Here is a 23,964-nt window from a genome sequence, read left to right as displayed (position 1 = left end):
CGCCGGCCCGCCCCCCGGAAACGCGCCCGGCTCAGGACCTCTGGGAAGCGGGTGAGTAGTCTAGTCGGGCAGGCACCCTCGGGGGGAACGAGGGTGGGGGCGGCTGGGCGCTGGGCGCTGGGCACTGGGCGGGCGGCGCCCACGCGGGGTGGGGGCGAGCGGGACCTGCGCTCCGGCGCTCGCGGACCCGGCCCTGGGGGTCGCGAGGGCAGCGCGGGCAGGGATGCGAGGCGGAGCGGCTTCTCCGGGAGTGAGGATCGGGTCTCCCCCGAGGTGCGGTCACCGCGCTCACCTTCTAAGCTGCATCCTACATTTGCATTTGCAAATCACTTTATTAGCCTTTGATCGGTATAGGCCTGCGAAGCGACGCTTTTGTCACATTCAGAGCATATACAGGTCTTTTAATGAGCTTAGGTGTGTAATGAGTAACAGGGGAAAACGTGGGCAGAAAGGACCAAATGTGGTTTTCAGCTGAGAAAAGTCAGTGGTCTTGTTTATCAGTTACTGTCTGCTCACAGAATAAATACCCTAAGTAAAAAAGAATAAAAATACGGGAAAACTAGGTCTTCTTGTCAAATCGTGTAATGCCAGAGGTCAGTTAGAATAGCGTCAAAGAACTTTTTTGTTTCACGTCATATCCAGAAAGACCTTACTGTCCTTGAAAAGAATTGTTTCTGAAGACCATGCATCTCATTTGGTTCCATGGAGAAATTCTAGAGCTTCCTGGTGAGTCTAGGTAAACAGGAATACAAATGGTCGCTAGAACTGTAGGTTTTGGTTTGTGATTTTTGCTTTACCCGCCATGCTCTCCGGACCGCATAAATCTTTGTGGTGTGATTTTTATGAAAATAAAACACTACAAGTAAGTTTTGTGAAAATCAAGTAAACTCATTCCAGTGTTTTTTTCTGTAATAAAAAAAAAAGCATCACCTTTCTAAGGTTTAATAATAATAATAGCTGACATTTATTCAGGGCCCCCTATGTACCAGGTAAAGTGTTAGGAACTTTATATTCATTCTTTCTGATGTATTTAGAGATCCAGCGAGCTGCTTCATCCAGGAAATATAAAAGGGAGACTGAAGTTTAAGGACTCTGCTTAACATGTCTTCTTCGTCCCAGGCACCTCCAACTCGGCATGTCCCCAAAGGAGCGCATGTCTCCCTTCCCCACGCCTTTCCCCACCCACCCCACTCTCACCGCCAGAAAAATCAAACCAAAAACACCAGGCACACAACCATCATGCCTTTCCTTTTTCTCAGGGAAAGGTATCAGTATTTGCCCAATTTACACCAGAAACCTGAGTCTACCTTGTTCCCTTCTCCCTACTTGTCCCCCATAAATCTGTAACCAAAAATCTTGCCAGTTCTTTCTACATGTTCCTTCCCGTTCTCTTCATCCCCCTTTGCCACCCCCCCTATTCCATTGTGTCATCATTTTCCTGCCTTTTCTGTGGTAGGAGTCCTGCTCCAGCCCTCCTCCCCTCTCCCCTGTCTTGTCCATTGCTCTGCAGCCAGCATGAGTAATTTTTCTAAGCTGTAAATCTGCTCTCTTGGTTAAAACCCTTCAGAGACAGCCTGTTAATTACCCCAGGATAAAATCCAGCAACCTGAACTTTGCTTACAGTGACCTTGAGACAAGGCCCAGTCTGTCTTTTTTTTTTTTTTTTTTTTTTTTATTTATTTATTTTTGGCTGCGTTGGGCCTTCGTTGCTGTGCGCATGCTTTCTCTAGTTGCGGCGAGCGGGGGCCACTCCTCGCCGTGGTGCGCAGGCTTCTCACCGCGGCGGCCTCTCCTGCGGAGCGTGGGCTCTGGGCAAGTGGGCTTCAGTAGTTGTGGCACGAGGGCTCAGTAGCTGTGGCTTGCAGGATCTAGAGCGTAGGCTCAATAGTTGTGGCGCACAGGCTCAGCCGCTCTGCGGCATGTGGGATCTCCCCGGAACAGGGCCCGAACCGGCGTCCCCCGCACTGACAGACGGATTCTCAACCACTGCGCCACCAGGGAAGTCCCTCCCAGTCTCTCTTGCTAGCCTTACAGTCCTCTTTCAAGTCCTTGACCTGAAACAATCTCTTTTGCTCTTAACTATGCAATTCCCTCTGCCTCCATCATGTCCCTCCTCTTTGCCTAGATATCTTCCATGTATCCTTCAGGCTCCAGCCTAAATATCATCTTCCTAACTCCCCAGAATACCTCTGCCGAGGGCCAGCATGACTCTCCCTGTAAGACTCGCCACCCTGCATTTGTTGAGGCCTGTGGTCCCATCTGCTTTGGAGTGTGCATGATGGCTGGGGCTGAATGTTGAGAGATTTGTTCAGGATTATAAAACCTGGCACGGATGCTCTGTGTCCACCTGTTGAATGAATAAAGGAATAAGTCGTCCTATCATGGTGATTAGAGCTACTTTGAATTAATTCTGCCTTTTGAAAGTAAATTTAATTCTCAGTTGTTTTTTTTGTGGGCGAATCTTTTTTTTTTTTTTTAATTGGGGTATAGTTGCTTTGCAGTGTTGTGTTAGTTTCTGCTGTACAGCAAAGTGAATCAGCTATACGTATACATCTATCCCCTCTTTTTTGGATTTTCTTCCCATTTAAGTCACCACAGAGCACTAAGTAGAGTTCCCTGTGCTATACAGCAGGTTCTCATTCGTTATTTATTTTATACATAGTAGTGTATATATGTCAATCCCAATCTCCCAGTTCATCCCACCTCCCCCTTCCCCCCTTGGTGTCCATATGTTTGTTCTCTACGTCTGTGTCTCTGTTTCTGCGTTGCAGTAATTCTCAGTTGCTTCTGTTTTTGAATCTAGGTTGGGCGAGCCGGTGGTGACTGCGGGGGTGGAGCCCCTGTGCGGTGCCCAGCATGGACGGTTACACGGTCCTGAGAGTGATCGGGGAGGGCTCCTTTGGCAGAGCCCTTTTGGTTCAGCAGGAGAGCAGTCATCAGATGTTTGCCATGAAAGAAATAAGGCTTCCCAAGGTCACTGCTAGAGCAATTAGCTCATGTTGAAAGTGTACATGTAATTTGTATAGGAAAACAAGTTCTTGAAACTTAACATGGAATTGCTCCTTTGTGCAAAAGATTTAATGGGTTTATTCATTAGCTTTACAAGGTCTTGATATATCTTACGTGGTTCTTAGGATATTGTAATTAGCAAAAATAATCAAGGTTTGGGTGGTGATTGCTGTTTATCTCAATGTGAACAATTTGTAATAATTTCCAATTTTGCATACCTAAGGGTGTAGCGAAGCTGCCCAAATGCAACTCAGGTGCCATATTAATGAAAAAAGGAGCATCAACATACAGTGAAGAGCTGAGACCTAAAATGCTAACCTTTGGTATCAGGGAACCTATTCTGTGGATTAGTTTATAGGTTTTATTTCCCTGTAAGATGAGGAAAGTGCTGATTTATCTGTACAGTTGACCCTTGAACAACACAGGTTTGACTGCTGTGGGTCCACGTAGATTTTTTCAACAGTTAATACTACAGTGCCGTGCGATCTGAAGTTGGTTGAATCCGTGGATGCAGAACCGAGGAAATGGAGGGGTTCCTCCATACATGGAGGGCCAGCTATGAATCGTACTTGGAATTTCAACCGCGTGCAGTCAGTGCCTCTAACCTCGTTCAAGGTCAAACTGTATTTATCACTGTGTAACATAGTTGTCAGGTGAAAGAAGCCATACCATGGAGGCTGCCTAATAATGTTTTGATCAACTAAAAAAAAATACATTTTAATAAAATTCTCAGAGTATTTTTTTTTTTCCCACTGCAATCTTGACGTCGTTTAGTGGGCATCAGAATCACCTGGAGAGCTTGTTAAAACAGATTGCTGAGCCTTACCCCTGAGTTTCTGGTTGTGTAGTTCCTGGTGAGCCTGTGAATTTGCATTTTTAACAAGTTCCCCGCTGGTGGTGACGCTGCTGGTCTGAACCCCCTTGGGCTGGTACATAATCAGTTGCAGTTTCTTAATTATAAGACAAGTCATTCAGGATTTTATCCTCATAGAGTAAGTTAGAGGATAAACAGTTTTGGAAAGTTATTTTGCATATGGTCTTTGTCCATCCTTGCTGCTGTAATACACGAGTATATATATTTTTCATCTGAACCAGTGGGCTGATAAAGTGATGCAGACAGTAAAAAACATGAAAGCCCTAGTTTTTCTTTAAGAAGCTACTATTGTTGATGGCATACTGGCTCTCCAAGTCAGGTTATACTTAGGCTGATGTTAAGGCTAGTTTACATTCTATACTTGTAAAGATATAAGAGGTCAGCTTAAGCATGCATAATAGCCATTGTTGAAAAATCCGCACATGTTTTCTCGTGGAGTTTGATAAGCTCAAGTTGGGTCAAAGTACAGCACTATGAAATTGTGTCTAGCATTGAAATATCATACAAACTACTATAATATCGTGTTACTATCAGTTTTAGTATCAAGTATTACATTTACGCTTATTTAAATCTCCTTCTAGTCTTTCTCTGACACACAGAATTCTAGGAAGGAGGCTGTTCTGTTAGCCAAAATGAAACATCCCAATATTGTTGCCTTTAAGGAATCATTTGAAGGTAAATATGAATTTCCCCCAATACATGCATTTCTGAATTTGATTCATGGCCATTGGGGCTTTGTTTTTTGTTTTTTGTTTTTTAATTTATTTGGCTGTGTCGGGTCTTAGTTGTGGCCGGCGGGATCTTTGTTGCGGCATGCAGGATCTTTCATTACGGCACGTGGGCTCTTCCTTGCGGTGTGTGGGCTTCTCTCTAGTTGTGGTGCGTGGGCTCAGTAGTTGCAGTGCACGGGCTCTCTAGTTGTGGCACGCAGGCTTAGTTGCCCCGCGGCATGTGGGATCTTAGTTCCCCGACCAGGGATCAAACCCCCATCCCCTGCGTTGGAAGGACGATTCTTAACCACGGGACCACCAGGGAAGTCCCTGGGGCTTTCTTAAAGAGTCTTACATTTGTTTTAGCTGAAGGACATCTGTATATTGTGATGGAGTATTGTGATGGAGGGGACCTGATGCAGAAGATTAAACATCAGAAAGGGAAGTTGTTTCCTGAAGATATGGTAAGAGACCGACTTACATAAGTTTCCCTCAAGGTTTGGAAGCAACTTTTCTCATAAAATTTGTATGTGTTAAAATAAAAGCATTGCTGTCTGTGATTACCTGACACACTAGTTAGAAATGACTCATTTCTGTATCCATGACGCTGCTTAGTGAGATGTGTCTGCCTGAGATGTTTTTAGAGAGTAAAATAGATATAATATAATAATATAATATAATAGATATTCACCTACAGGTGAAGTTTATAAAATATCAAGGAATAACACTTCCATGTTTAGAAGAATTTCAAAATTGTATTATTTATCATACTTTCTACTAGACATTTAAAATTTTTATTTTTTGTATTGAAATTTTAGAAGGCAGATGGATTTCTTTTGTATTTCTAGATCATCTGAAGAATGAAGCCTGCATTTCTGTTTTTCAGGATCACCTATTCTTAGTCTTTTTCCTTCTACAGTTTAGCATAGTCTCTTAAAATACTTACTGCCTTTTTAATGGAAAGTTGTGTATTGAATATTATTGGGATGAGTTGACTAAGGAAAATACTTCAATAAACAGCTTTACCGGGGCTTAGTTTGATACATGGTATAACATGTTTTGAGAGTATATTAGTATAAATATTTTTCATCTAGAGGTTGTCTTGTTAAGAATATGGGTTCCATTGTAGCATGTCAGCCTGGCTTCAAAGGATTGTTGGTAATATAATGAAATCTTTTAAGGTTAACATATGAATATTCTGAAGAAGTGAATGAAAATCTGATGTAATGATTACACTATAAAAAGTTATAGCATATTCATTTCTAAACGGCAAACTACTTTTATATGCATATTTAAGAAATATTTTTATTTGGTTAAATACAAGAGAAATATAGTGGGATTTTTATTAAAATAAATTGTTGGGAATTCCCTGGCAGTCTAGTCGTTCAGACTCCGCGCTTTCACTGCCAAGGGCCCAGATTCAATCCCTGGGGGAACTAAGATCCCACAAGCCGCGTGGCATGGCCAAAAAAGTAAATAAATAAATTGCTATTTGGATCATACATAAGACGATGACACATATGGGACTGATTCACAGCTTTTCTGAATTTCTCCAGGCAACACTGAATCTTAGTTGAACTATGTAATTTTCAGGAGTTCTGTACTTATATTATGTAAAACTCAGGTCAGCCAGGGCCTGAAGATGATTCTTTGGGATTTTGGGTTGCCATGAACCTGTTATTGCATTCTTGCAGATATGCATGCTTTTTTCCTTACAGATACTTAATTGGTTTACACAAATGTGCCTTGGAGTAAATCACATACACAAGAAACGTGTGTTACACAGAGATATCAAGTCCAAGGTAAGCAGAAACATTTTGGTCCTAAAAAAAAAAATCGAAAACTATTTCATTCCATGTTTTTTCTGTGTTATTCTCTTTCCTTTTGGGGCATTTTTATCTAGTTTAGAAATATTTCTCAATGTAATATTGATATTTATGCTAGCCAAATAAGGTAGTACTTGAGAACAGGTCAGTAAATCTCTTTAGTAGTGTATGTTAATATGTTCCAGCTCTCTTAGTGACTGTTTCCTAAGACCACATGTTCTCAGATGGAAAATGGTTGAGACCGGGGCCTGCCACCTGGAGTTACCGGGACACATGTTCTCCGGTCAGTTGAGCAGGGTCTGCCGATACAATCTGAAGTTTGCCTGTTAGATTTCTAATCAGTCATCCTGAATTCCCAAGCAGGGAAGTGCAGCTGTCCAGAGGGCATCTTGTCTTTTTATGTTCCATTCAAGGACTCGGCTGTCAGCATCTCTACCCTTGATCTCCATCATCAGCAGGCTTTGAAAGACAGCTTCTGCCGGCGCTCTCTGCCTTATATTTGTTTATTTATTTATTTTTTATACAGCAGGTTCTTATTCGTTATCTGTTTTATACATATTAGTGTATACATGTCAATCCCAATCTCCCAATTCATCCCACCACCACCACCCCCACCCCGCCACTTCCCCCCTTTCGTGTCCATACATTTGTTCTCTACATCTGTGTCTCTGTTTCTGCCCTGCAAACCGGTTCATCTGGACCATTTTTCTAGGTTCCACATATATCTCTGCCTTATATTTGAATGAGGGCAGATGTAATCTGAGCTCTTCTTTCTCAATGCAGAATATCTTCCTCACCCAAAAGGGAAAAGTAAAACTGGGTGACTTTGGATCTGCCCGTCTTCTCTCCAGGTACGTATGTCCCTTCTGTGGTAGTGACAGTATCGAAACATCATCATTCAGAAACGCTCTGTAATCATTCGTACCTCTCTCTGGTTTTAGTGCCATGGCGTTTGCTTGTACGTATGTGGGAACACCTTACTATGTGCCCCCAGAAATTTGGGAAAACATGCCTTATAACAATAAAAGGTAAGTGATGTATGTAGTTGGTGCAGGCCTGACAGTTTGGTACAGGCATTGTAGCCTGCAGGTGAAGTTTGGTTTTTAAAAATGTATATCTGAAAGCAGTGTAGAATTTAAATTCCCAGGCCTCTAGATGAAAGTCATAATTTTCCCACTGTTTTAATTGGAGCTGAGAGGAGCTACATGTAAATGCTGAAAGAAAGGCCAGTCATTTCTGGGGATACTGCTTCTCAAACTTTGCTGCTCCCGACTTTAAAAATCCTGAAGCACAGGTTGTCGCCATATCAGTTAAATCCAAATGTCTGGGGGTGGGCAGCAGGCATCAGTAATTTTCCAGGATCACTAAGTGAGTCCCATGTGCGGCAAAATTTGGGAACCACTGGATTATGTCATTGAGTTGACATTTACAGGACTAGATAATAAGCACTTGACTGATAGGTTCATTGATTATCAGAAGATGGTATGAAGTCCTTATGATTTAAAGCATAATTTTTTTCTGAATATAAGTAATATGTGCCCATTGATGGAGTGGGTGGGCAGGGGAAGGATTGGAAATGTAGAGATATACAAGAAAGGAAATGGTGATCACCCACTTTTACACAACTACTGATAACATTTTGGGTTTTTTTCCCCCATCCATTCTCTTTTTCCCCTAACCTTTGTTTATATACTCTGTATACAATTTAGTATCCTGCTTTTTTCACTTTATATCATATTCACTTTATCCCATATTAAAACTCTGCATAATTATTGTTAATGGTTGTATAATATTTTAATACATGGGTCTTCCAAAATTTATTTCACATTCCTCTGTTATTGGCCTTATGATATATTTCCAATTTTCAGTATCCTAAACAGTGCTGCGATTAACATGCCTTTTGTGCATAAATATGTCGTTGTTGTCTATCACATTCTTGGCATGAATTCCTAGAAATAGAAACACCCACAGGTTCTTGTTACCATCTGCCAAGTTGTTTTCTGAAAAGGATATGATAATCCGTAATAAATAGACTCCTTTAAGAGTAAAATTGACTGAATTGGAGACAAAACAGCTATGAAGGGACTTCCTGGGACAACTGGGGAAATCTAAGTTTGGACAAAATATTAGATAATAGTATTGAATTAAGGTTAAATTTCTTGGATGTGATAATGGTGTTGTGTTCATGAAGGAGAGTGTCCTTGCTCTTAGGAGATACATGTTGATGTGTTTAGGGGTGAAGTGTTTGATGTCTGCAGCCTTTCTTTCAAGAGGTTCAGATCTAGAAGGAAGAGAGGAAAAGCAGGCAAACGTGGCAAATGCTAATGGCTGAGAAACCTAGGAAGGAGCATGTGGGCATTTACAACTTTCCTGTAGGTTTCAAACTTTAGAAAATTAAAAGTTGGGGGAAATAGTTGATAAAAACAAAACAAAACAAAACCTTAGTTAAAATGAAAAGAATATCATCTAGAAAAAGTCTGGGGGATGACAACTAGATGGTGAGAATTCTGGAGGAAAGTGGAGGTGCTTAGTTTGAAGAAGGATGGGCGTATAGGGCAAACTGTAGAACTCTTTGCTGAGCTTTGAAGAGCTCTTTTGTGGAAGAATAAGAACGCTGTCCCTTAGAGCCAGCCACTGGGGGCACAGAGAGCTGTGCATCAGGATGTGTGACCAAAGGCCAGGTGTTGTGCAGGCAGTCTGGGTGGAAGCTGCACTGGATGACTTCTAAAGCCCTTCTTCCAACTATGATAATCTGAGTCCGTGGATATTCCTCTTGCACCAAGTATTGATACTACTGAACTGATACCCGAACAACCCGGATTTGGAGGGGCAGGGGTTGGGGAGCAGTCAGTTTTATTGTGAACATTACTGTTATTAAGTATCTAAGTGTTAGACCAAAATTGCTGTATATTTTATTTCAATAGCTAAGAAGTACCTGCAATGTCTGTTCTTATTAAAGGTAGAATAATTTTTAATTTTCTGTATTACAACATATACATATTTTCATATGATAACTCATAACCCACTCATCATTACATTGCTTCCTTATGCTTCCAGTGACATCTGGTCCTTGGGATGCATTCTCTATGAACTCTGTACCCTTAAGCATCCAGTAAGTATGGCGTGCAAAATGGGAAAGGCAGCCTCTGGTTGTATCCGGCTAAGTCCTAAGTAATGTGCCAGATTTCAATTGGTGGTTTGCTTCCTTAGGATGAATTCATTATAAGATTTTCATGTTTCTAGTTGCTATCATCTTTGCTTTGAGCTACTTTTGTAGTATATACTAATAGGAAATTTCCATGATTTAGTATTTATAGTTCTATATTTAGCTTGCCTCTCTCCTTCCTTCCCTCCCTCCCTCCTTCCCTCCCCCCTCCATCCCCCCTTCCCTCCCTCCCTCCCTCCCTCCTTCCCTCCCTCCCTCCCTTTCTATCTTTGTGACTTTGCATATTCTAGTTATTTTGTATAAGTGAAATTATACCATATTTTTCCTTTTGTGTCTGGCTTATTTCTCATAGCATAATGTTTTCAAGGTTCATCCATGTTTTAGCTTGTGTCTGAATTTCATTCCTTTTTATGACTTAATAATATTCCATTCTATGTTTATACCACATTTTGTTTATCCATCCATCTGCTGATGGACATTTGGGTTGTTTCCACCTTTTGGTTATTGTGAGTAACGCTGCTGTGAACATGGGTGTACAAGTATCTATTAGAATCCCTGTTTCCAATTTTTGGGGTACACACATAGGAATGGAATTGCTGGGTCACATGGTAACTGCATGTTTGGCTTTTTGCGGAACTGCCAAACTGTTTTCCAGAGTGGCTGCACCATGTTTATACTTACCTTGTTATCAGTTAGATTTCACTTCTTCCAATTTCTTCTCTAACTGAAATATCATGAGAAAATAGACTTTGCTCTATATTATATATTTTTTAAAGATATTTTAAAAATAATTTAACATAAAAAGAGGTTAAATCACTTGCCCTGCTTGTTTAGCAGTTGTTTATTACACAGAATTAATAATTAGAGCTGATCCCTATTAAGTGTTAGCTTTGCATAGAAATAAATTCTGTTCTTTGGGCGCAGATTTGAACTTGGCTCTAGCAAGCATTTTCACAGAGACGCTTGAGAACATGTAGAGCTCATGAGAGTGAATAATTAAGAACATCCTTCTTTCCTTCCTCACCACTAAATGAAAGTAACTCAAATGGAAGGTGTGCACTTTTTTTTTTTTAAACATCTTTATTGGAGTATAATTGCTTTACAGTGGTGTGTTAGTTTCTGCTTTATAACAAAGTGAATCAGTTATACATATACATGTTCTTATTTTTTCTAGCAAGAATAAGTAGTAAGGAGTACAGTGCCCTGAATATTTGGCACTGTCTGCTCTGTTGTCTGCTTTAAAAAGGCGAAACTAGTTCTCAAACCTTTAGGAAACGCAGAAACTCAATATAATGGTTAGAAAGCCTGAGGCAAAGCAGATTCAGTCTTATTTTTCATTACCTGAATTCTTCCTTTGTTATATGCTTTTTCCTTTATTACATGTTGATTTTTCCTTTTTCATATCTTCACTTGTATGTATTAATAGGGTAATGCACCTCCAAGGCAGAATGTCATCATGTTCTTATATTAAGTATTACTGAGGCTGACACCTAATGTTAATTGCAGTATGTTTATTATTTTATGTTTTATAAATTTATTTATTTATTTATTTTTGGCTGCATTGGGTCCTCATTGCTGCGCACAGGCTTTCTCTAGTTGCGGTGAGCAGGGGCTACTCTTCATTGCGGTGTGCGGGCTTCTGATTGCGGTGGCTTCTCCCGTTGCAGAGCACGGGCTCTAGGCATGCGGGCTTCCGTAGCTGTGGCTCGTGGGCTCTAGAGCACAGGCTCAGTAGTTGTGGCGCACGGGCCTAGTTGCTCCGCGGCATGTGGGATCTTCCCAGACCAGGGCTCGAACCCGTGTCCCCTGCATTGGCAGGTAGATTCTTAACCACTGCGCCACCAGGGAAGCCCCCGCAGTATGTTTATTATACAATGAAAACTTTAAATGTTATTCTGGTATGACATTTTATATCCCACTCTATTACTTGTCAAACGGTGATAACTACTTTGATGACATGAAAGGTAAAAAGGATTTTGCAGCAGAAGTTTAAAATAGGAAAAGTCTAAAGTGCGTTTTGTCAGGGAGCAGGCCTGGGGATTTTTGAGGAGGAGAGAAGCAAAGAAACATTGCACTTATTATAAGCCTTAATATCATCTGACTTTTTAAAAAGCCATATGTATGTATTACTTTGGTTTTTAAAATATATTAAAAATGTGTATCTGTGAAAATGTTGATTTGAGTAATAAAGTACCCAAAACAGGCACTGATGGTAAGACTTCCTCCAGATGGGAACATCTCTTACTATTTATGTTTACCTTTCTCCTGAACAACCATAAGATTTTAGAATAGTACCGGGTTGGGAGGTGGGGTGGGAGTTTGGAACTAGCAGATGCAAACTATTTGGATAAACAACAAGGTCCTACTGTATAGCACAGGGAACTATATTCAACAACCTGTGATTAAACCATAATGGAAAAGAATATGAAAAAGAATATATATAGATGTATAACTGAATCACTTTGCCATACAGCAGAAATTAACACAGTGTAAATCAACTGTACTTCAATAAAATAATTTTTTTGAAAATACAAAGAAAAAAAAGTATGATTAGTAAAAAAAAAAAAAAAGATTACAGAACAGCACCTTAACATCTTTAGGGAGAAGAATTTCTAAAATTAAAATAATTCATATAAATTCAGTTCAGCTGGTATTTACTTATTTCTGTTCTCTTTCCTTGTGTCTGCTTTTACAGTTCAGTTTTGCTTTTTAGTTTCAGGCAAATAGTTGGAAAAGTCTTATCCTCAAAATTTGTCAGGGGTCCGTGAGCCCACTGCCATCCCATTATTCCTATGAGCTTCAGCAACTGATCAAGCAGATGTTTAAAAAGAATCCCTCATATCGCCCTTCAGCTACAACTCTTCTCTCCAGAGGCTCTTTAGCTCGGTTCATCCAGAAGTGCTTACCCCCAGAGGTATGGTACATGTGAGATTGACTGTGAACAGCTTTCCCAGTGTTTGTTATCTTCTAAACACAATTACATGTTATACATGTCTGTAAAAATTCAAATAATGCAGACATGTATAAAATAAGTAAAAAGTGGTAACGTCCTTTCCCTCCTCTTCTTCTTTCCACGATGCTATTCCGCAAATATAATCATGGATATTGTTTGCATTATCCTTCCAGATCTTTTTGGATGTGTATAAATGTCTGTTTGTTTCAATTACGTGGATCTTTTATTTATTTATTATTTATTTATTTATTTTTCTGGCCGTGCCTTGCGGCACGTGAGATCTTAGTTCCCTGACCAGGGATCGAACCCTTGCCCACTGCAGTGGAAGCATGGAGTCTTAACCACTGGACCACCAGGGAAGTCCCTACATGGCTCTTTTAAATGGCATTTCTACTTTTCAACTTTATTACTGCAGGGAAGAACATTGATAATTAAATGATGTTATGGCAGTATCTAAAGAAAAGCATCTTTCACATCTTTAAATTCTCTGCTTTAAACTTGCAGATCATCACAGAATATGGTGAACAGGTATTAGAAGAAACCAAAAAATCTATGCATAGTACACCAAGAAAAAAGGGTAAGAATTTTGAAAAGCTTATTTTTTGTGTTCTTTTAAAATACAGTATAACAAAAAGGAAAAATACAATTTTCAAGTTATTAGAGATGATTTCCAGAGATACTCCTCAAATCAAAATTTGCTTCTTATTCCTTCAGGCATAATTCTATACTGAATCATATACATTTAGTTTTCCAGGAATCAAAAAAAACCTAGTTTGGAGATTTTAGAGATGTAAAGATTGTTCTCTGTTTCATTTTTAGAACCATATTTACTCTAGTTTGTTATGGATCAGGTAGAAGGCTTCTGTGGTCTCACCTAGGAATCTAACCATAAAAATATAATATAGGAAATTGTATCCCTAAGAACCATCTTATAAACAAAATTTTTAAATGGAGTCTTTTTAAAAGTTGGAACCGTCCACATAATAGGTACACAAAATTTCCATACATCTGTAGTCAATCCTGAGCAAATTTCAAATGTAATTTATTGTCTCTTTGGAAGTTGTCATCTCAATTTTTTCAAAGCTCTTTTTGTTGCTTTTCATTTGTCATCAATGACTCACATCTTTCATCTGAAGAAATCCAACAATGACCAGGATAAGAGAGAAGAATTAAGACGTGTAGAAGGTCATCCACTGTACGGGGATGTTGTAAAACCTCCATTATTTAGTGCCTGTTATCTTAGTGTTATATACTACAAAAGAAACATTTCTATTTTTTTTAAATTTATTTTTTGTTGAAGTATGGTTGATTTACAATGTCATGTTAGTTTCAAAAGAAACATTTCTAAACTATACTGTTTCCTTGAAGTTAAATTTTAAATGTTACTTTTGTAAAAATGTAAACCCTTTTAGTGATATAAACCCTTCAGTCTTACAATTCAGCATTTTTTTCCGTTACTTAAGAGGTAGTCAGTTACCTTTGCTTCAGCAGTTTGAGTGTTGATTTTATTTTAGGTACTGTTTCGTAGCTTCTGTTCACATCCCAGGGTAGTGGGAAATTAGTTTTAGAATGCTGAGCAACAACAACAAAAGCAGTCTAAGAACAGTTTCAAGACAGTGTAGTTTCAAGATAGGAAAGTGTAGTTTTACAATTTCTAAAAAAAAGAGGAGTAAGCCAGTGGGGAGGAGCCATCACATCGGGAGCACGTGTCTGGTGGTGTCTCCATCTAGTGTGTAGACAGTGAGACCAGAACAGTGAAAGCTGTGTGAGGGCAGGGACCGTGTCTCATTTGCTCACTGTTGTATCCTCAGTGTCGTCATCACAGATGCTCAGTAGCAATTGTTTAAAATGCTGAATGAATGAGAAACACGGACCCCAGGCTCTGGCAGCAGAAAATCAGGCAGGAGCCATCCTGCCTCCTTGACTGCTGCTGGCCCCTCATCAGGGAATAAGTAGCTGATTTCTTGAGAGGGATACCTATTCCACCTGCTGTAATAGCTGTCAGGAAAAGCAGACTGGGTAGCCAGCTTATGCTAAACGTGATAATGACCTTCCGAGTATACAGAGCGTCTTACCTCCTGGTGCCTAAATGGGTTGGCATAAGTGAATAGAGATGTCTTAACTTGCAGATGTTAACATTAGAATAAAACAGCAGAAATAATCTCTTTTAACAGCTGAGGTGTATTATTAGGCAATTAAAGCTTGATATCACTATATGGGCTAGTGCTTTTGTTCTTTGACTTTAAAAACTTCATTTGTCTTTGTCACTCAAGTTCTGTGCAAATCATATTAGAAGCCTTTATGTGTTTTCTCTCTACCTTCTCTTTTCTCTTTGAGCAGACCCCAGCAGAATCAGGATAGCTTTGGAAAATGAAGCAAGCACAGTGGTAAGTGCTTTAAAGTTAAATTTCTAAAACTGTCTACTGGGTACCTGGCATCATAAGGTGCTGGGAGATATTTGGAAGACTGTTGCCTGGTCCCTGGGTTCAGGAGTTTTTCAACTTTGGGCCTGTGAATTAACTGGCACTGTTCTCTGTACTGCCAGCCGAGCCACTTTAGGTCAGCATGTATTTGTTTTTTCATTTCTAATTATTGATGACAAGTGGTTTCAATATAGATGTGAGCGAACTTAGCCCTGCTTATAGGCATGAAAGTCTTGTTTTAGCCTGGCTCTTGGTTGGTTTTGTGTGTGTGGTACAATATATATATATAAAACATACAATTTATCACTTCAGCAATTTTTAAGCCGAATTGTAAGAATTTAATGGCATTAATTACATTCACAATACTTTTTCATCACCCCAAACAGAAACCCATTAAACAATAACTACTCATTCCTCCCCACTCTCCCTTCCACCTCAGCCCCTGGTAACCTCTATTCTGCTTTCTGAATTTGCTCTATGAATTTGCCTATTCTAGATATTTCAAGTAAGTGGAATCACACAATATTTGTCCCTTTATGTCTGGCTTCTTCCGCTTAGCTTAATATTTTCAAGGTTCATCCATGGTATAGCCTGTATCAGAATTTCCTTCCTTTTTATGGCTAAATAATATGTAGATCACTATTTTGGTCTTGACATTTTTCTGTTCGAAAACTTTTAGTGCCTCCCCATTAAGCCCACGAATTGAGTGGACATTTTTCAGCCTGGCATTCAAGGTCCCGTTTGTCTCATTTGGCTCCAGGCAGCTGTGCCCTTTTACATGATAGCTGCAGTTAAGTCATAAATAGTAACAGCAAATCCACTTCCCAGTTTTGCCACACCCAACCCGGTAACTGGTGTCCTATTGATAATTTTTTTCTTTCTTCATCATTTTAATCAACCTTTTAACTCCCAAAGGGAAAGATGTAGTAACAACAAATGATTCTGTTTATGGAATGTACTAGTAATTAAACTTGTAAATTTTTTGAATGAACCTTAGGTTGTAAATAAATAACACCATTCCCCATTATGTTGCTACAAATGGAATATATTCTGCCCCTGTACTTTTTTCTTTGCATAGTAATATCTGTTAGTAATATCTGTTTATTTCCAGCTTTATTGAGGCCTAATTTATATGCCGTAAAATTTACTCATTTTTAGCATGCAGTTTGATGAATTTTGGTAATTTTATACAGTCATATAACCAGCACCACAGTCAAGACATAGAAATCCCATCCCCCCAGTTGAAAATGCATTTAATGCACCTAACCTACCAAACATCCTAGCTTAGCCCAGCCCACCTTACATGTGCTCAGAACATTCCCATTAGCCTCCAGTTTGGCAAAATCATCTAACACAGAGCTTATTTTATAATAAAGTGTTGAATATCTCATATAGTGTATTCAATACTGAACTCAAAGTGAAAATCAGTGGTTGCCTGTGTACAGAATAGTTGTAAGTGTATCGGCTGTTTACTCTTGTGATCACGTGGCTAAGTGGGAGCTCCGGCTCTCTGCCACTACACAGCATCACGAGAGGGTATCATATGGCATATCACTAGCCTGGGAAAAAGAGCAACATTCAAAATTTGAAATACAGTTTCTGCTGAATGTGTATCACTTTCACACCATCATAAAGTCGAAAAATCATAAGTTGAACCATCGTAATTCGAGGACCGTCTGTATGGTAACTTTATAAAATATTTCATTTTGATATTTCCAGCATGAAAAGTCCAGAAAGTTTTCATTGCTCATTTCCTCTATAAAGACCTCTCAAATATCTCTGTCATTTTTTTATATCCTCTTCACATTTGCAATGACTGATATTAATGGCTATTAAGGTATATGACTATTAATATACATATATTTATACATATGTATGTGCATATATATGGTTTTTAATATACACATATATATGATTATATGGCTATTAATTTACATGGATGTATGGGGTTCTGTGGTTATTAATGTTTAATCCATCTATATTTAAAGTTAAAATAGCTGTCTTTGCCTACTTGTTTACCTTTTTTTGCAGCAATTCAAGCATTACTTAATCTTTATTTTTAATTTCTTTTAAAGCAAAGGGAAGACCCAGGTGGAAAGTGCAGCCACACTGACTTAGAAAGCATTAATAAAAATTCGGTTGAAAGTGCACTGAGGGGAGTAAATAGAGAAGAGAAAGGTAAGTTATTCAAATTCTCATCATTGTATAAGTGGAGAACTGGGGAATATACAAGGAATACCAGTTTCCACCTTACTAGGTCGTAGGCTTCATAAGCAAGTAGATAGGCAGATTTGTGTTTGCTTATCCAGTAGTGTTACAGGAATATTTTATTTACCTATAAAAAAAGAGAAAATCGTGTTTATTAATAAGAGGCTTCAGAAAAAATAGTATTTGTTGTGCTCTCCGCCTTAAAAATCCTGGCACACAGTGTCTACCTAAGTCCTCTTGGGCCTTTAATTCTTGTACATTGTGTAATATGTGAGTATATACATAGCATTTAAAAAAAAAAATTTATTTATTTATTTTTGGCTACATTGGGTCTTCGTTGCTGCACGTGGGCTTTCTCTAGTTGCGGCGAGCGGGGGCTACTCTTCATTGTGGTGTGTGGGCTTCTCATTGTTGTGGCCTCTCCTGTTGCGGAGCACGGGCTCTAGGCACGCGGGCTCAGTAGTTGTGGCTCGTGGGCTCTAGAGCGCAGGCTCAGTAATTGTGGCTCACGGGCCCAGTCGCTCCGTGGCATGTGGAATCTTGCCGGACCAGGGCTCGAACCCGTGTCCCCTGCATTGGCAGGCGGATTCCTAAGCACGGAGCCACCAGGGAAGCCCCTATACATAGTATTTTAAAAATTTCACTTTAATGATTAGCTTTACCTTTTCATTTGGATTTCTTTTTCATTCCCTTTACTGCTTAGACTTGAAAGAGTGTTGTTAGATCTGAGTTTGAAAGAGAAAAGAATACTTCTCTTTTAGAGAAATACTTGTGTGCATATAGATGAATAAATAAAAGAATAAGCTCAGCAGTTCTTCTTTACCCTTCAAAAGCCAGTTCACCAGGTCCTCTCAGGCGACAGTGGGAGAGAAATGTATCCAGTACAGCTCTTACAGCTTTGGAAAATGCATCCTTACTCACCTCCACTTTAACGGCAGAGGACGATAGAGGTTAGTAGATTGAATTCTATTATTTTATTATGGAACATTCTCTAATAGTTGTTCAATGAGCCAGAGTTTTTTCTTTTTTTTTTTAATGTCACTCTGTGAAGGATATTTGGTTATCACACATCAGAGTGCTGCTCATACAGGCAAGTGAAATAGATCTGGGTAGAGAGTTAAATATAATTAGCTTTGCTTGAAATATGATCTGAAGATATATGCTGAAAATCTTTTTTATTTGGGACTAATTTTTTATCTTTTCCCAACTAGGTGGTTCTGTAATAAAGTACAGTGAAAATAATACCCGTAAGCAGTGGCTCAAAGAGACTCCTGAGACCTTGTTGAACATTCTTAAGAATGCTGACCTCAGCTTGGCATTTCAAACATACACAATATATAGACCAGGTGATTCATGTCTGTTACATAACTGTGGAAACCCTTTGATTTTTTTGGAAAAAATTGTGGTAAAATATACATAACATAAAATATACCATTTTAACCATTTTTAAGTGTACAGTTCAGGAGCATTAAGTACATTCACATTGTGCAGTCATCACCACATTCCTTCTTCCAAAATGGAAACTCTGTATCCATTAGATAATAACTCCCTGTTCCCTCCTCCCAGAAACCCTTTGATCTTAAAGCTATGAAATATTTAATAGCATTGTAGTTTTAGGTTTTCTTGAATCTTTTCTAGCCAGTCTGAAGCCATAATTAAAATTTCCCATAGAGCTTCATTCCTTCTGTTTGCCCATTTGTTTGCTTATTTTAATAATCATTTGATCACTTTGAAGTGTGGCCCGTTTTTACCGTGCAAATACACCCCTGCTTTAGGGACTCTGTAGCTCAGACTTTATCCTAGTAAACGCTGAGGAACTTCAAGATTTCTTTGGCTCTGTACTTGGATTCTGTCATATTGAATAGAACACACAACAAAAGATGAACAATTAGGATTTGACTTTTTTTTATCGTTTCTACAGACATTTTCACTAGAAGTATACAACATAATCTTTTAAGATACTATCCTTAGGAATCTGGGCCAAAGGACTGCATTAAGGGTGTGTATGTGTGAGTGCACGTGTGTTTAATTTTGATAATTCAGTTACTAAAGCCATCTTGCTTGGTTTAAGATCTAAGATAGGGCTTCCCTGGTGGTGCAGTGGTTGAGAATCTGCCTGCTAATGCAGAGGACACGGGTTCGAGCCCTGGTCTGGGAAGATCCCACATGCCACGGAGCGACTAGGCCCGTGAGCCACAATTGCTGAGCCTGTGCGTCTGGAGCCTGTGCTCCGCAACAAGAGAGGCCGCGATTGTGAGAGGCCCGCGCACCGCGATGAAGAGCGGCCCCCGCTTGCCACAACTAGAGAAAGCCCTCGCACAGAAACGAAGACCCAACACAGCCATAAATAAATAAAAATAAAAAAAAAAAAAAAGTCAATTTTGAAAAAAAGATCTAAGATAAATTATGCCAAGGAGAGCATGTCATGGTGTGGCAAGCCTTGACTGTATGTATTGTAGCAGATTTAGTGTATTTGTTGATTTGATCAGTATTTATTGAGTGCCTAACATATACTAGGTTAAGATTTAAAAAAAAAAGAATAAAACATAATTCCTTCCTTGAAAGAGTTGGTTATTTGGGAGGCCAACACACAAGCAGAGCATTGTAGAGCTGTGTACCACGTGTCTGATAGAGCTGTGTGCAGACAGTTATGGGTCCCTAGGAGAGGTGGGTGCATTGGGAGGCAGGTGCTAAGGAAGGTTAATGATTATGACTTTTGTTTTAGCAATTATAGATCCTGGATTTTATTTCTGGTCCATTGATGAAGATGTTGTCATTTCAGGAAAGTCACTGTTTGAAAAAATATATCATAGCTCTATTGTGAAAGGATTTTTATAAAGATTGAACCCACATTTTTATGTTAGGTTATTGTTTTGTAAGCAAAAATCTGAAAGTAATTACTATCTGGAAAAAAATTTAAAAACATGCATTTGGTCTTAATTCCCTAATTTTATTCCCCTCCATTGGGAAAACTTAGGGGGAGGCGAGAGCTCAAAGGAGAGAAAATTAACTGTTATCCAGCTGTCCAAAGACAACTTTTAATGCTTTAATATGGGTTCATATATTTGAGGGTTTTAATTATAATTTTCTGAGTTTTTGTTTTGAAGAAAGTGCTGTTTAAAAATTTAATACCCATACTGGTGCTTACTGGGCCTGTTTTATGCCAGAATCATGCTGGGTAATGCAGGGAGACACTACAGAAAAATACAGAGCATGGCATTGCCCTCAATTAGCCCACAAGCCTTTGGAGGAATTTAGTGCAACATGAACGAAATAAGTAAAAACTGCTTAACTTGGCATAATTTCTGTTAATATTCCTCTGAAGGTGCAGAAGGGTTCTTGAAAGGCCCCCTGTATGAGGAAACAGAAGCATCAGACGATGTTGATGGAAGTCATGATTCTGTCATTTTGGATCCAGAGAGACTCGAACCTGGACTGGATGAGGAGGATACGTAAGTGATATACGCAGATAGCGTGTGCGTGCGTGTCCTTTAAATTGTACTTCAATCATTTCTGGTTTAGTAGGAGCTGCTTATATTACTTTCCATCATTAATGAATACTTATATCTTGATCTTTTGTCTGGCATGGGTAATGTGTTATGGTATTATCACAGAATTCCTGACTGAGCCATGTGTTTATAATCATTTAGCTTGGACTTATTTTTTAATATACCAGATTTTTATATTGAAAAAGTTGTAGAAACAGTGAAAGAAGTGATCCTTTGGAAGACTAACCATTTTTTTTTCCTCTGTTCAGTTGCCTTATGGAGCTCAGTTTTCAAAAATGTCGGTCTTGTTACGGTGGTGTACTGCTTTGAACCCATCAACAAATATTAACTGTGCTCCTGAAATGGAGGCTTAATATCCAGATTGTTTTTTCACAGGGACTTTGAGGAAGATGACAGTTCTGACTGGGTATCAGAGCTGAAACAGCGAGCTGGCTGGCGAGGAGCGTCTGATGGATAACGCCCAAGGAGATGTTCCTTAGTCACACTGAGATGTTTAACATGAAGAATTGATATTTGGATAATACTTAACTCACGGGATGTGTATTTTCCTTTAGAAACAGAGTGAAGAGAGGGAAACTGAATATTTAAAATTATTCCTGGTTAGTATGATAAGGTATAAAAAATCTACAACTCTTATGAGTTTTTGAATTCAGAGGAGAAGGCATAGCAGAATGGGTATGAGGTTTGGGCTTTGTGGTCAGAACAGAAATTGAATGCTACCACCTACTGCTTGTGTGACTGTGAGAAATGACTTAGCCTCTTTGAGCCCGAATTTCCTCAACTACAAAATGAGGATAACAATGCCTACCTCATAGGGATGCTGACCTTAGACCATCACGGCAGCCCTTAATGTTATTATTTGCATTGTTATGATTTATGCTTATTACTATGTAGCTCTTTTTATATCTCCTAAAGGTTTGAGGATCTAAATATATTTAATTATAACATAATAATGTGTGTGATTTTTTCAGTAAGGCCTATTTCTGGGTAGTGATCAATCATCTTCAGTGATCACCAACTACCAGCTGTCCTTAAATACAGCCCCTCACAGAATGCACAAAAGAGCCCAGGTCGGAGGATCAGCCATGGGAGGAGTGGGGTGAGCTACAGAACTGGTCAGAAGTTGGTGGTCCTGTATATGAGAAAGGAATGGGGCCAAAGGTGAGAAGTCCGTACAGGAAGTAGCAGAAACCAGTGTTGTGGAACTAATGGTAGGCAGGACCCCAACACGTCTGGGTCACCATGACCCACATGTGCCGAGGCCTGTCATTTCATGCTGTGATGCTTTAGTGAAGGGAGACTATTTTACTAAAGAAACTGGCTCTTCGCAGGGGATCCCACAGGGGCAAGTGTGGGAACAGCATAAGCCTGGCCTGGTATAGGGAATAATGCTCAAATAAACAAAAGGGGGAAATAGTTGTGAGACGACAGTAGGATCATTAATAAAGATCTGCTGAAATGTGGACTACATACGTCTTTTAAAGAGTTAAACATTTTTAAAAAAATCTTAACATACAAAAACTGTGTTATAGCCTTCAGCACCCCCGCTCCCATCCCCCATTATTTATACTCAAAACATTTGGTCATCCTTAGTCTCCTCTGGTCTCTGAGTCTCTCCATCTTCCCTTAGTTTTCAGAACCCTGACATTTTTGAGGCGTACTGGTTAGATGTTTGGTAAAATGTCCCTCAATTTGGGATTGTCTGATGTTTTCCTCATGATGGGACTGAGCATGAGTGTTTGAACACCACAGACGCGAAGTGCCCTTCCCAATACATCCTGTCAGGGGTGTGCCGTCTCCTCACGACGTTACTGCTGTTGTTAACCTTGATCTCTTGGCTCAGGCAGTGTCTGCCGGGGTCTCTGCTGTAAGTTCCTAATTTTACATTTCCATGTTCTAGTCACTCTGAGTCACTAAATCCAGCCTATTCTCAAGTGGAGAGGATATTGCCAGGTACTTGGCTTCCATAAATACTGTATTTGATACCTCTTAGACATCTCAAATCTTAGCACTGCCCCGGGGTGGAAACATTTCCAAACCAACCAACACAGGGAACTTGAAACTATGTATAGTTACTGAGAGATTGAATGAATCTTGATGGGATGACAAATCCTTCTGAAAGTCAGATGGTTTGCAGGGTTTTGCTTATAACAGAATTTCAAGAGACTCTAATGGATGATTAGAAACCAATTTTAGTGATAGATTACTATATAATTCTTGACGTACAACTAGGCAAGAATTGAGGGTCACTTTTAACAAAACTTCCAATTCCATTTACTTACTTACACGAATAAGGTTTTTCAGCACTTACAGCTTTAAAAAAAAGATTAAAAAAAGAGGTTTGATGAAATAAAATTATTTTTAAGACAGGACAAGAAAATTTTTTAAACAACATTTTCTCTCTGTCGGTTTCTACCACTACCCCTTTTTAGTGTTCATTGTGCATGTGCATTATACATTAGCTAGATCCCCTTAGAAGACACAGAAATGTCTGTTCACCAAAAACCACAAAAAAACAACCCCTCCCCCCCAACAACAATTTTCTCTTGGTGTCAGCAAGGTAACTCCTCAGGGGATAACATTTCTTTCTTAATCCTGTAAGGGGTCACGATGACCCACTACTCACCTTGCTGGACTGTGTAAACTGTCAGTATGTTACTTTGGTGTACAATATAACCTTTTGTCTTGAAAACTTATGTAATTGTGCTTTGGGTGGAACAATCCTCAGAGCTTTCTGAAAGACTGTCCCCTGGGTTATAATCCTCAGGTTGGCTCAAATAAAATTCTCCATTTCTTTCTTAGATTGACTATTGATTAATTTTTCATGGACAGACTCAATGTTTAACTTTGTCTATTCCAGCAAAAAGCATTATCTGTGGATACTAATTGAGCTAATTGGGGAGAAGAAGAGGAAAGCCCATTCAGGTCTTTAAGAGAGAAATTTCCAATACTATGTTACTTTTTATATTTAATAAATATCAGTTCGTGATTTATTTGGATCAGTTGTGTACTACTAGTAATTTTAATGAATTTTTAAAAGTCTATTAGGAAATAGAAATTAATTTCCATTTATATGATAGGGTGATGGGTAAGATTTTGAATCATGAAAAACAGTACATATGGAGATATGAGTTCAAGGAGAGAAAGGAATGTTGTAAACTTTCTAATTCTTAAAGGAGAGCTTTCTTTCTTTTTTTAAAATAGATATGGTGGGTTTCAAATTGCCGTGGTATTTAGATTCCATTGGTTATGTTTTACTTGTGTCAATATTTATAATTGCTGGAAA

General features: G+C 39.1%; 1 protein-coding gene across 9 annotated transcripts; it reads left to right on the top strand.

Moving 5' to 3' along the window:
- Position 1: 1 nt before the first annotated feature.
- On the top strand, positions 2-23,485 carry NEK3 (NIMA related kinase 3). 9 transcript variants are annotated; one of them, XM_057533158.1, is made up of 18 exons: positions 18-51; positions 643-726; positions 2,804-2,973; positions 3,784-3,863; positions 4,465-4,558; positions 4,960-5,057; positions 6,312-6,395; positions 7,203-7,270; positions 7,361-7,447; positions 9,477-9,531; positions 12,299-12,499; positions 13,043-13,115; positions 14,879-14,925; positions 17,037-17,139; positions 18,000-18,119; positions 18,381-18,515; positions 20,495-20,621; positions 21,054-23,485. In XM_057533158.1, the coding sequence occupies exons 5-18, from the start codon at positions 4,516-4,518 to the stop codon at positions 21,133-21,135; spliced, it is 1,323 nt and encodes a 440-aa protein (XP_057389141.1). In that variant the 5' UTR covers positions 18-51; positions 643-726; positions 2,804-2,973; positions 3,784-3,863; positions 4,465-4,515; the 3' UTR covers positions 21,136-23,485. The 9 variants fall into 9 exon arrangements, with proteins under 9 accessions (XP_057389136.1, XP_057389141.1, XP_057389135.1 ...); XM_057533152.1 differs by lacking the exon at positions 3,784-3,863; XM_057533153.1 differs by lacking the exons at positions 643-726; positions 3,784-3,863 and having other exon boundaries at positions 2-51.
- The last annotated feature ends 479 nt before the right edge of the window (positions 23,486-23,964 follow it).

This window comes from Balaenoptera acutorostrata, chromosome 18 (genome assembly GCF_949987535.1).
Source record: "Balaenoptera acutorostrata chromosome 18, mBalAcu1.1, whole genome shotgun sequence".
Taxonomy (NCBI): Eukaryota; Metazoa; Chordata; class Mammalia; order Artiodactyla; family Balaenopteridae; genus Balaenoptera; species Balaenoptera acutorostrata.
Note: the sequence above shows the minus strand (reverse complement) of the source record. Positions and strands in the feature narration are given on the sequence as shown.

Coding starts and splice junctions, on each gene's coding strand:
- NEK3 (XM_057533153.1), top strand. CDS start 2,857: ATGGACGGTTACACGGTCCTGAGAGTGATCGGGGAGGGCTCCTTTGGC. Junction 4,559..4,959: donor CTTTAAGGAATCATTTGAAG/GTAAATATGAAT, acceptor CATTTGTTTTAG/CTGAAGGACATCTGTATATT. Junction 18,120..18,380: donor AACGGCAGAGGACGATAGAG/GTTAGTAGATTG, acceptor TTTCCCAACTAG/GTGGTTCTGTAATAAAGTAC.